At 38.5% G+C, this 12,883-nt stretch overlaps 1 protein-coding gene across 7 annotated transcripts; it reads right to left on the bottom strand.

The window, feature by feature from the left end:
- Positions 1-5,480: 5,480 nt before the first annotated feature.
- LOC130807403 (uncharacterized) lies at positions 5,481-12,524 on the bottom strand. Of its 7 annotated transcripts, none has more exons than XM_057672596.1 (5): positions 12,096-12,235; positions 9,137-9,231; positions 8,867-9,033; positions 7,562-8,353; positions 5,481-7,179 (listed from the first exon to the last, which is right to left on the bottom strand). In XM_057672596.1, exons 2-5 carry the CDS (start codon positions 9,180-9,182, stop codon positions 5,740-5,742), a joined length of 2,445 nt encoding a protein of 814 aa, XP_057528579.1. In that variant the 5' UTR covers positions 9,183-9,231; positions 12,096-12,235; the 3' UTR covers positions 5,481-5,739. The 7 variants fall into 7 exon arrangements, with proteins under 7 accessions (XP_057528579.1, XP_057528580.1, XP_057528582.1 ...); XM_057672597.1 differs by having other exon boundaries at positions 9,137-9,285; positions 12,096-12,234; XM_057672599.1 differs by having other exon boundaries at positions 9,189-9,285; positions 12,096-12,234.
- Positions 12,525-12,883: the final 359 nt, after the last annotated feature.

Below are 12,883 nucleotides of genomic sequence, written 5' to 3'. Positions count from 1 at the left end.
GTAGCGGAAGCCTTTATTGATTACACACACAAAACTACAAAATGACAATGAAAAGATCCCTTGACACACAGGAACAGAGCCAAGAAATCCTTTCTTGGTTTTCTGATGATGTTGGTCAGTGGCTATTTCAACGCCGTTCTAACAATGATAAACGTACAATGTCTTCCAGACTATGCACACACGGTTTTTCTTGCAGTGCCAATGATTGTTCCACAATCCTTGAACCTACAAAGATCAAAGGATACTCCGTATACCTATGATGAAGTCACCGTCAACTTCAAAAAAGGAAAAAACAGAAACAACTTTCTGAAATACATCTATGTATTGAATCATATGAAACTGAATGCTTGAATGTCTATTACATGGGGGGAGGCTCTCCTTATATGGAGCACTCAACTACCTTAACGGCTAAAACTAAACACACGCTTAATTAAAGAACACGTGCTAAATACAAGGCGCTTTAAAAACAGAAACAGAAGACAAAATACTTAAGTACATTCTGATCTGGAGAATCTGTCAGACAGCCCTCCTTTCACTCAGCCTCTAGGATGCCACGTGGTCTATCAATGAGATCCTGGGACCTAGATGGTTTGGTCCATGTGCAAAGGTGACATCCCAGCCTTGATCAGGGTCTGGGTGATACGGGTCTGCGCTCAGGGGACTCAGCAAGGTCTGTTGGTCGACAGAAAATGCTTTGGTCTGGGATCTGCTGTCTGTTCCCATTTCCAAGTGTATGCTATTGTTCCTTGTTGTAGTCTTGGCTTCCTTGTTCCCAACATAGTATCTTGAGGTCATGTTTAGTCCTTGGCAAGCATCCTTGACCCAGTTCTGCTCTTCATGCACCATTGGCGTAGGTGACAAGTTAGGAACAGTGTCTTGTACTTGTGAGCTATTTGCAAAGTCCTGGTCCCTTGATGCATTTGCATCAATTCCTCCTTCTTGGGAAAGAATTGTGCTCAATTCTGATGCTGTATAGTATGGTCTCAGGCCTTTTATGTTGAGTATGACAAGGGCTCCATATTGCTCTAACAGATTTGTTTTGAAAGCATTATCCCCAATCTGATGCTTGTTAATCCCCTGCTGATATATAGCAGTAGCTCTCTCAATGATCCTTTGCATTTGCTTGTGTATTTCCATCCTTTTTCCAGCATGTTGTGTAGCATCCCCATGTTTTCTACAATGTAAAGAAAGAGTAATTAGTAATACAGATAATGTAATATTCATTTCACTTACGCATTCAACCCTTGTGTAAACAGTTCTGAAGTTTGGATCAGCTTGATGTTTTCCTTTAATCATCTTAAATCCCAAAACCTTGGCTTGTGGTATAGCTAGTAAGCGTTCTTTCCTACTTAATGCAACTGTCACCTTGTTAGATTTCCCATTTTTATTCTGAGCAACAAGGTTGAAATTTTGCATAAACTCAACCTTCTTATTATGCTTGGCATTAAGTCTATTTTGTTCCCAAATATTACAAAAGTATTTATGGTCTGAATTGTTAGTGAACTGTTCGAAGAAGTTAACATTCCCAACATCTATATTGTTACTCCTTTGTTTAACCTTCTTGTTAATTAACAGAAAGGTTTGCCCTTCCCTACTGTCTTCTTTAATCTTTGCCTTCTTGTTTATCCAGTGTATAGGTGCCTTAGTAGTCTTAGATGGAACAGTTCTGTGTGGAGGCAAAGGCACTAATTCCTTCCTCTTCCCACTGTGCCTAAAGGTATAGGTGTTAGTGTAACCATCATGTATGGTTCTTCTGTCATACTGCCAATGTCTCCCTAGCAGTATATGGCATGCATCCATATCAAGCATATCACATAACACTTCATCAGTGTAGGTGCCTAAGGTCAAGCTCACTAAACACTGCTTGCTCACAAACCCACTTCATTTATTGTCCAACCATTTTATCTTGTAGGGATGTGGGTGAGGCTTGGTTTCTAAATTCAGCTCATTCACCAACTGTTTGCTCACACAGTTTGACTCACTACCTCCATCTATAATCAGGTCACATATTCTTCCTTGTACCTTACACTTGGTTTGGAAGGTGTTCTCCCTCTGATCTGAATTTTTTGACCCAGGTGTAGTGTGGAAGCTCCTTTTACTAGACAAACTATACTGTTCTTTCTCAGGTAATATCCTCTCTAGGTTCTCTTCCTCTTCTTCCTCAGTATCCCCTTCAAACCTATGTCTATTCCCATTCTCATCTATTATGAAGATACCATCATCATCACTAAGGTTAGGTGGATATATTTTTTCTTCCTGCCCATTTCTAGACACTAGGATCTTCTTGGGTCTGGTGTCCTGTCTGATCTCATCCCATTCTCTCATGGTGAAGGCGCTAGCATTTGGGCAATCCTTCTTGTAGTGTCCCCTGCCATTACATTTGAAGCAAACTATATCTTTTGAAGGTGCTACCATCTTCAAAGTGTTGGGCTTGGATAGGTTTGGTTGTATATCCCTCTCAGGTGCTACTGTGGTGCTAGTGCTCTTAGAGGTGTAAGTCTTAGTGGTTCTATCGTAGGAAGTGGCTGCCTTACCCATATGTTTCTCAATATCAATGGCCATTAATCCTGCTGTGTGTATGGTCAGATAAGGTGTGTTAATCAGTTTCCCTCTGATTTCTTCCCTTAAACCTGCCAAGAACTTGCCCACTCTTAATTCCTCATCATCATGGACATTACAAATCACAGTGAGCTTCTCCCACTCTTGAATATACTCTTGGACAGTCTTATTTCCTTGTTTCAATGTACTATACTGCACATACAACTGCTGCCTATATGTTGGGGGTACATACTTCTCTTCATGTGTTTCTTGAGTTTATCCCAAGTGTGAATTTTATTCCTACTCTCCCTAAGTCTCATCCTCTGTATTCCTTCTAGCCAGGTTGAAGCTACCTTCGTCATTTTCACTTTGGCAACCTTAAATTGTTGGTCTGGCGGTGTTCCTTTGAATTCAAAGTATTGGTTCATCCTACTTTCCCAATCTAAATAACGTTCTGGGTCATGGTTAAGGCCATCAAAGTCAAGAATGTCAATCTTTATGGTTCTATCATTGTAGGGTCGAGGATTAGGGTTTTACGGTCTATCGTTTTGATTATCTAATCCCAAGTGAATCATCAGTCTACGCATACCATCCTCTAACATACCAAATCTTTCCTCATGGTCCATGGTCTCTAAGTCAACAGCTAATAACCAGCACAACAATTTTCCAACAATCAATCGAATTTATCAAAAAACAAGAATCGCACAATCGCAATATCAAATAATAATTTGTGCACTGATGTGAAATGTTTGATTAAATTGAATGAAAAACTTAAAATGAATGACAAAAATGAAATCAGAATAGGAGGAATCACTCCCTGAATATCGTAGAAAGCAATGTTGATTGATTCTGCAATTTATCGCCTGATAATCGCCTTCAGATTCTTCCTTCTGAAATTTCCCAAAACAACTGACAATGTTCTTGAAATACCCGTTTTCTATACTACCTTTGTCCCTTTCGTGAATTGGCTCTGATACCAATTTGATGCAAAACGAAGGCTGATTGTGGCCTTTGTTATGCACTGATAAATGTGTAGTGGAAGCCTTTATTGATTACACACAGAAAACTACAAAATGACAATGAAAAGATCCCTTGACACACGGGAACAGAGCCAAGAAATCCTTTCTCTGTTTTCTGATGATGTTGGTCAGTGGCTATTTCAACGCCCTTCTAACAATGATAAACGTACAATGTCTTCCAGACTATGCACACACGGTTTTTCTTGCAGTGCCAATGATTGTTCCACAATCCTTGAACCTACAAAGATCAAAGGATACTCCGTATACCTTTGATGAAGTCACCGTCAACTTCAAAAAAGGAAAAAACAGAAACAACTTTCTGAAATACATCTATGTATTGAATCATATGAAACTGAATGCTTGAACGTCTATTACATGGGGGAGGCTCTCCTTATATGGAGCACTCAACTACCTTAACGGCTAAAACTAAACACACGCTTAATTAAAGAACACGTGCTAAATACAAGGCGCTTTAAAAACAGAAACAGAAGACAAAATACTTAAGTACATTCTGATCTGGAGAATCTGTCAGACAGCCCTCCTTTCACTCAGCCTCTAGGATGCCACGTGGTCTATCAATGAGATCCTGGGACCTAGATGGTTTGGTCCATGTGCAAAGGTGACATCCCAGCCTTGATCAGGGTCTGGGTGATACGGGTCTGCGCTCAGGGGACTCAGCAAGGTCTGCTGGTCGACAGAAAATGCTTTGGTCTGGGATCTGCTGTCTGTTCCCATTTCCAAGTGTATGCTATTGTTCCTTGTTGTAGTCTTGGCTTCCTTGTTCCCAACATAGTATCTTGAGGTCATGTTTAGTCCTTGGCAAGCATCCTTGACCCAGTTCTGCTCTTCATGCACCATTGGCGTAGGTGACAAGTTAGGAACAGTGTCTTGTACTTGTGAGCTATTTGCAAAGTCCTGGTCCCTTGATGCATTTGCATCACCTCCCCCTCCCCCTTTAGTCTTAGTACTCGGCTCATTGCTACTTTGATTCAAAAGGTAATCGACAGTTCCCGACTTTCTCCGGTTTTTGCAATCGTAACCATTTGTCATTCCAATTACCTTTTTTTCTTTTTTGAGTTAGAAAGAACAAGGCCTTACTTATTCAGGGAAGATGAGAGACAAATATAGAGATCAGAAGGCTTTATGATCGGAGAAAGGGAAGTGGCGTGGTTGGTGTGTCACTAGATCGGTAAGGGAACCCATAGGAAGGCGGGCTAGGTGAGGCCGAATTCACAAACGAAATCTTGAATTGCATTATAGAAGCAAAACGAACCACTTCTATTCTCGGAGCTGAGGTAAATGAGGCTTTTTGGTCCCTTTTGTTCAATGGTTAGGACATTGTCTTTTCATGTCAAAGACACGAGTTCGATTCCCGTAAGGGATAGGTACTCATCCTCAGCCGCTTTCAGTTAGTGTTCATTGCTAAGTGATTGTTCGCTATCTGGCTGAAAAAGGTGGTCCAGAAGCTTCCTCTCTCCCAGCAAGCAAGACGAGATCACCACTTCTCTCAGTAATGTACTTTCTTGAACAATTTCATTGCCTTAGATGTCTTTTCTTTTCATAGATTTTTATATTCGACAGAAAGAATCTCCATGCCTTCTTTTTCTTCTCCTCTCAGCCGTGACATTTTTGTCTTTTTAGATTTGTTTTTGTTAGGCATTGAACCTTACCTTAGGGGCTGAGTGGTGTCCTCTCTCTCCTCTAATACCTAAAAAAGAGTCCCGTCTATAGAATAGGGCTTAAAGCTTCAACCATGGCATGGCAGTAAGTTGGCTCAGTCTTCGCCTTCTTCAGTGGCCTAGTTGAAGCTCAGGATTAGCACACTGGCACACGATGATCTTCTTAGAAAACCAAGTACTCAAGAATTATTATTAAATGAAGATGGCAATATACATTCCTCATATCCTAATATTGATCTTAAAGAAACGAAGGTGGATGTATTATTTAAGAAGAAAGCATATGAATAAATCTATAACTAAACTTAAGTAAGAACGAAGTATTAATCTTTGAAGCGATCAAAAATAACATATTACAAAGATTCAGAGAATGTGATACCCAAATTATAGTGATAGACAATCAACAGTCAACTGACAACGCCCGAAGTAGAACAGGCTTCATTCCAAATGGGAATCAACATGTTCTAGAATGAAGCTTAAAGGAGCAGAAAGCCGAACAAAAAGAGTTACAACGAGGCAAGTAACATCGCCCGGATTTTAGCTCTAAGCTCATCAGGAACTTCCGTGGTTTCAAGGGGAAGTAAAGACGAAGTATTTTCTTGGTAAGATGACTTTGAAGCCTCCACAGAAGCTTCAGTGCATGTATCATCACCTACGGCTGAGGAAGAGTGATCTGTAGATTTAGTTCTGATCTCACCTTCTTCCAACTCCACTTCCTCCCTTTGGGACCTTTCACCCTTCCTCGATCTCCCTTTAAGCAGGTCCTTATCTTTTTTGGAATGCTTGTGCTTCCGTTTACGGTGTTTGTGCTCATCTTCAGACGAACTACAATGCTTATGCTTTCGCTTATGGTGTTTGCGCTCATCTTCAGACGAACTACAATGCTTGTGCTTTCGCTTAAGGTGTTTGTGTTCATCCGCAGAAGAGCTATCATGCCTATATCTGTTATGTCTGTCATCTTCGAGAGAAGATGAACTCTCTTCTCTGTGCCTATTTCGAGAATCTTTAGTACTGGAAGATGAATGCTTTCTTCTATCTCTATGTACATTCTTGCGTCCTCTATGGCGCCGCGAGGAATGGCAAGATTTCTTCCTAGAACGCCTCAGATCATCTTCTTTGTCTTCCTCTATCTTTTCATACTCATCATCTTCTCCGCTTCCATCATGATTTCGTGACCTATAATGACGCCTCTTTCTTGCTTTCACTTCTTTCTCATCATCAGAAAAATTCCTCACTGATATATCTTTTCTAGTAAAAGTCCCAGCCTCAGCTGGAGCAGAGCTTCCCTCCCGATCTTTCACTTCAGCAACGTCAGTGGGCCAACAAGGTAAACTAAAATTGGTTGGCTCTGTGGAAGAAGCATGCTTTGGTTCAGTACCCAATGGTGCAGCACCACTCTTAATCATTGCCGCAAACATCTTCGCCCGTCTCAATCTTTCAGCCTTCAGCTTCTGTTCCCTAGTTAAACCTGCTTCAGAAGAGTCCGCCTCACCATCTGCTGCACGAGCAGCAGTTTTGGCAATTTCTTTAGCAACAGGAATAGTGATGCAGGGCTTCCTACTTTCCATTTCCTTCTCAGAAAAACTTTGATGCTGCGACGATTGAAGACTTCCAAGACTTGAAGCCTGTCCCCCGTCATTGCTGGAACCAGGACTTGCACCACTTAAAGATGTTTGGGAGAAAATATCCAAATTTGGTTTCTTTATGCCTCTGGTGGCAGCCTGAAGTATAGCTGCAGCAGCAGCAGTATCCACAGTGATTCCAGATTGTTGACGAGTCTCTTTGGATGGTTGATCCTGTGTGTCCTTTTTTGACTTCCCAATTATCATTATGAACTTCTCTTTCTTGTCATTGTCCAGAAACAAATCATTATTTCCAGATCCTAAGTATAAGGCACTGCTTTCGTTTCTGGGAGCAGTACCAAAGCTTTTGCCAATCAATCTGGACTGAAAAAACAAGAAGACTAATCAGAACTTGAATACCAACAGAGTAGGCGGAGAAGATGCATAGTAACAGGCCAATTTCCTACAAAAAAAATGGTGATCTATAGGAAACCAATTGTGCAATGACACAGCCGTCATATTAGAAGGTAACGTTTCCTGCAGATACACATCATGGTAAAAGAAGATTGTTTAACAAAAGGCCTCAACACGACGTACCACTACCTCAAAGACATCAAAAAGTCCCTTTATAACAATTTACTAGTTTGAAGTTTAAAGAGTAACCTCATCAAAGTAATGCAGACCATCAATTGTGTAAATGTCAATTTTTCAACAGATAAAAATATAAGACCAAAAATATAAAATATCACACTATTAAGGAGCAAACCTCTTGAGCTTTCTTCAAAACCATTTGATAGTATGCATGATACTGGTTGGATGGCAATAAGAATAGAAACTTCCCATGCTTTTTGTCCTGCTCAAGAAGCACCGCCTCAAAATCTTTACCATTTTTCAAAATGAGCTCAACAATCCGATCAATTAGCCTTTTTATTTCTGATGGAGGGTCTACAAGCAATGTTTCAGCTTTGGAAAGTGGAAACAAACTTGAAGACATGGATTTGTCCATGATAGAACCAGAAGAATCTACTATGTTAGCGTCTTTTTTGAAAGCACTAGTACTCGCAGACTTAATGCTACTCACATGGTTCTTACCCAATGTACAGAGTTTAGGTTTGGAAAAGTGTGCAACTTTAGAAACCATTTCATCATTTCCAGACATGTTTCCAGGACCAGCGATTTTTCCTGATTTTTGAGACCTTGAAATAACAGCTTCTGTAGAAATTTTATCAGAGTCTTGCTTAGTTTCAATGTCATTTACAGCAGAAGCATCTTCGTCTTCCTCTGTCCCATAAACCGAACCCAGTAGGGAAAGTGCACCACCGGTCCTATCTTCACTAGTCTTCTCCCCCTGTGACTTGCCACCATGGTCAGCTTTTAAAATCTCGGGATGATCAACAAGATATCTGAAGTATGGGTGTAGATGATGATGTGGCATCAAAAACCCAAATGTTGGGTTATCTCCCTGTTTCACCCTTAAAACAATTTCAGATTGGCCACCATGTTCACTGACAAACAAAGCAGTTCTTGCAATAATCTGATGCACTTTTTCTGTAGGAGGCTGAAAAGAAACAAAGAAAAAAATATGCATCAATGAAGTGAAAAAAATTCTCACATTCTAGATCAACCTAACAAAACTCTAGAGAACCTAAAATTACAAAAGCCAAGGGAACTTAATTAGCATCTCACATAGAGCTCGAATAATCATAAAACGATAAAACATCAAACTCTATGAAGAAACATTTCATTCCATATGCTCCAAGCTGACTACGATAATTTGCATTTCCAGCTAAAGTAAAGAACTCTATCCTCCTAATCCCACCTGCATGGCCCATCTGTCATGACATCAAAAGGCAACAAGGTGCCCCACAATGGCAACCTTAGGTCAGAAGAACTTCGTCCTGCTCCAAGCATCTGAAATCTTAGACATAATAAGCCTCAGAATAACATGCACATCCAACAAATATCATTTGCCCACATCATCTTATATCCAAAAAGAAAAAAAGCATCATAAAATTCCCACAACACTTCATATAAAGAATATGTGAGATGTATAGCTAAGAGAATAGCTTACCATGTTCTGAACTAAACTTTCAGGCACGGAAAATGATGGATGAAATGCAGAGAGGTCCGTAGCCACATCAGGATTCTTTTGATCGCTTGAATTAGCATTTTCACCATAGGAGAAGGGTACAGAATGAAATCCAGAGGCTTCCATCCTTGGCACATCAGTTTCTACTTCTAATAGAAATAAGAAAAAAAAATTAGTCAGCAAAATTACATTTTGTACAAATTAGATCAGCATGATTTTCCAAAAAAAGGGGCCCAAGACGGAAATAAGTACCAAATAAAATCAGGCGTATTATGATACTAGCAGAGTGAGAACACATTCTTACTTGTCATTTTGAGAGCTCAACCAGTTGCATTAAGTCATGTTTCCTGCAAATGAGGAAATATGTAGGAAAGAAGCATAGCACGGACCTTTACCTAATACTTTTACATGCAAAACTAACACCTCATCACTTCCTCATCTTTCACAAGGTTTAGCAAAGACTATGTTATTTAACTATAGGTAAATGTCACTCTGTCAAACACAAACACGATCACAGGTATGGATGCATGGATACAAGTGTCACATTGGGCTATTTCATCAAATCATCTACTTTGATGCTCTAAAACAAACTGAATATTGCTCATACTACAGCATGAAAAAGATCAAAAATTGCATTATAGCCTAGAGATAAGTTTAAAAATGGACTAACAGGGCATTTAGACAAGCTTCGTTTAAGGGCAAAGGCAAAGCAATGAATTTATTCCCAAATATGTTAATACACTTACGCGAATAGAGACTCTGCATACATTTTAGTAATTCTAATAAGTACTAATTATTCCACCCCATAATTGAGACTACATGTAAAAATTCAGCCCCAATAAGACCTTAATGTAGAAGCATCTTGTTTGCTCTGAGGCAAATCAAACACTACATACACCTAGAAAAGTCATTCTTGTAATCACTATTGTTATGCCAAATAATATTTATTTTTAATCAGACTCTTTCGAACAACACCCTGATATGACAATCTTTTCTGACTTAATACTCGACGAAATCTATTCTATACTAATACTCCCTCCAATCTTAGTTGTTCTTTTCCTTTGGAATGAGAAGAAACCAAGGAGAGTAGTCAAGTTTTGAATGATTTCAATGTCATGTAATTATTGATTATTGGGAGTAATGAACATGTACTCGAAAACCATATATTCTAATTATAGGAGTGAAAATAAAAATAAAAGAGCCTCTTTCACATCTATTAAGAGGGAGGGGTACACATAAAAATATCATGTTACTTTTGGTAAAACTTTAAATATATGTTTTTTTAGCAATGTTTCAGGCAAATAGGATTATTTTGGTGAAAAACACATCACAAATTCAAAAGATTGTAACTAGAAAAACTTAAATTTCCATTTGACAAAATAAAAGAGAAAACAAATACGCATATAACTAGAAATGTCCAAATTTAGCCATATAACATAACCGAATATGGTTTGACTCAACAAAAAATTACAATATAAAAATCAAAATATCTAAGAAGAATTGATATTAATAATCCAACCTTTTAGTTAACCGCTGAAAATAATATCACCTTTAATTATTTTTTAATAATCTCAACTTTAGCATTGATTTGCTCACATCATACCCACATTACTTCTCACCTGCTACAAAGGTTAATTACATCTTCTCAACCCCACCTACACCACAACCCCTCCGGAATCACCATAGCGCTACCACCACCACCACCTAGCCCACCTTACTTTCTCTCTCCTCTACACAACTTCACTTTAAAAAAGCACCACCACAACAACTATGGCATATCCTCCACCACCAAGCCCACCTTACTTTCTCTAGCCTCTACACAACTTCACCTTAAAGAAGTACCACCACGACTATGGCATATCCACCACTATCACAATCACTTTCGCTGTACTATCTATCTCCTCTTCACAACCCGCAGTTGATGTTGGTAAGTAAACCCAGAAACAAAAGATCAAAAAAAAAACTAATTTTGGGTAATCTCAAAATGAAGATCTATCAATAAAGAATAACTCAATTTGTTTATGGCTTTATTATCCATTTTTGCAATTACAAATATAAGTTTCAATTGTAGAAGAGGATTTTACAAATGTAAATAAATTGAATCTCATTAAGAATTTTTTTAGTGATTTTCCTTCGGCTAAAATAGAGTTTTGAAGAGATAGAAAAAAAGGTGGAATTGGTGGTGGTAGTACATATGCCACGTTTATTGTGATGGTTTCAAAAGTTAGTGCAATTCCTTTTACATCAATAATCTCTCCACAAACAAATGATTTTGAAAGCTCCAATCAATCCTATAGTAACATATAAGCATTTTTATGGCTGGGTAGCGGTGGTTGGATGGCAACGCTCTGGTGGGCGTCGCGAGGGTGGCGTTGGTGAAGGGTTTGGCAAGCGTGAAGGGTTAGGCTACACTGGGACTATGGTGGTCTTTGACTAAGGTGGATTTGGGGTGGGTTTTTCCTCATCTTAAAAAAATTCTTTTATTTCTTTTTTTTTTTTTGGGAAAATATAGCAGGTAAAGTATTAAGGGTATGCAGAGAGCAAACCCATGCAAAGGTGAGATGAGGTAAAATTATTTCCAACATATGTGTGTATGGTCGGATTATTAATACTCCCTCCTTCCCACTCACTTTGCATCAATTGTCATCTTAGGTCCGTCTAACCCATTTTGCATCACATCATTTCAATTTTTAGACAATCATCCATTACTTTTGTTTCATTGACATCCATATATTTTAGACCCATTACTTTCTTTTATTCATATCCATACATTTTAACTCTCTTTTGATTTCATCTGCACATTTCATACTATATTCATTTATTACTAATATCCACTTCTTTTTTATATCACCATTTTTCTTTTTGCGCCTAACAGGGAGTATCAATTTTTCCAAATATCTACGTACAGATAAGCCCTAAGTTGAACCAAACCGAAACATCATACTCCAAGACCCATCCCAACTTCCGAATGTGGAGCTCTATATATAACGAAGCATTTTGAAATTCTAGAAACTAAAATAACCTGAATTTTATCTCCAAAAATTATAGCTCTACATCATAAAATCAGCTAAATGTTCATACAATAAATTAAATAATAATAATATCATAACAATCACTTCAATTACATGATTCGAGAAAAAAGAAACAAATTATTGAGAAAAACAGATTTAGGTGAAAAATCATAAAAAAAACAAAAGAAAAATACACAAACCTGGTTCATTGGAAGGTGGAAGATCTGCATAACGTTCAAGGTCAAGCTCAGATTCAAGATGAGAATCAGGAAGAGATCCTCCATGACTGGAAAGCTTGCGAAAAGAAGAAGGAGGATTTGAGAGAAGATTACGAACATCAAAACGGTCGATGAAGAGAGAATTCCATTCAATTAGGGCATCTTTGGAGTTTACGAAGGCGGCGGTGGCGTCATCGTCGAAGAACATCGCATGACGGCCAACAACTTCCAGTTCAACCTCCATTGCTGAGGTCGACTGTAGAAAATTAGGTTAAAAACGATTTTAATTGAAGGGGAAAAGAGGATGGAAGAGTAAGTGGAGAAAAGAGGAACTTTTGCAGAACAAGGTGACGAAAAAAAACCACCCAAAATCCTACGAGCAAGTTGGTCCTTTTTTCGGAGAGAAAGAATTGTAAAATAACAGACTAAATATTAAAAAGTAAAATATTTTTCCAGAATATTGCAAATTAAAAAATTAATTCTCACTTTGCTTGAAATGGGAAACACTTTTCCACATTACCATCCACATAGGTGTGAGAAATTTTTTTTTTTAATATAACCGCTACATGAAATTGCGGTTTTGTTTAGGGATCTAAAGTAAATCGCTAGATGAAATGGCGTTTTGTGAATTTTTTTTTTTTTTTAAAAAAAAAGAATGGGTAAACCGCCACTTGAAGTGGCGGTTTTGTAGCAGTACAAAACAGCACAGCAGCTTCGAGCATTTGTTCACGCATTTTATTTTCCTCTTTGCTTCTTGCTGCCGGTAACAG

The sequence above is a fragment of the Amaranthus tricolor genome, chromosome 3, assembly GCF_026212465.1.
Source record: "Amaranthus tricolor cultivar Red isolate AtriRed21 chromosome 3, ASM2621246v1, whole genome shotgun sequence".
Lineage (NCBI taxonomy): Eukaryota > Viridiplantae > Streptophyta > Magnoliopsida > Caryophyllales > Amaranthaceae > Amaranthus > Amaranthus tricolor.
This window is presented reverse-complemented; position numbering and strand designations above follow the sequence as displayed.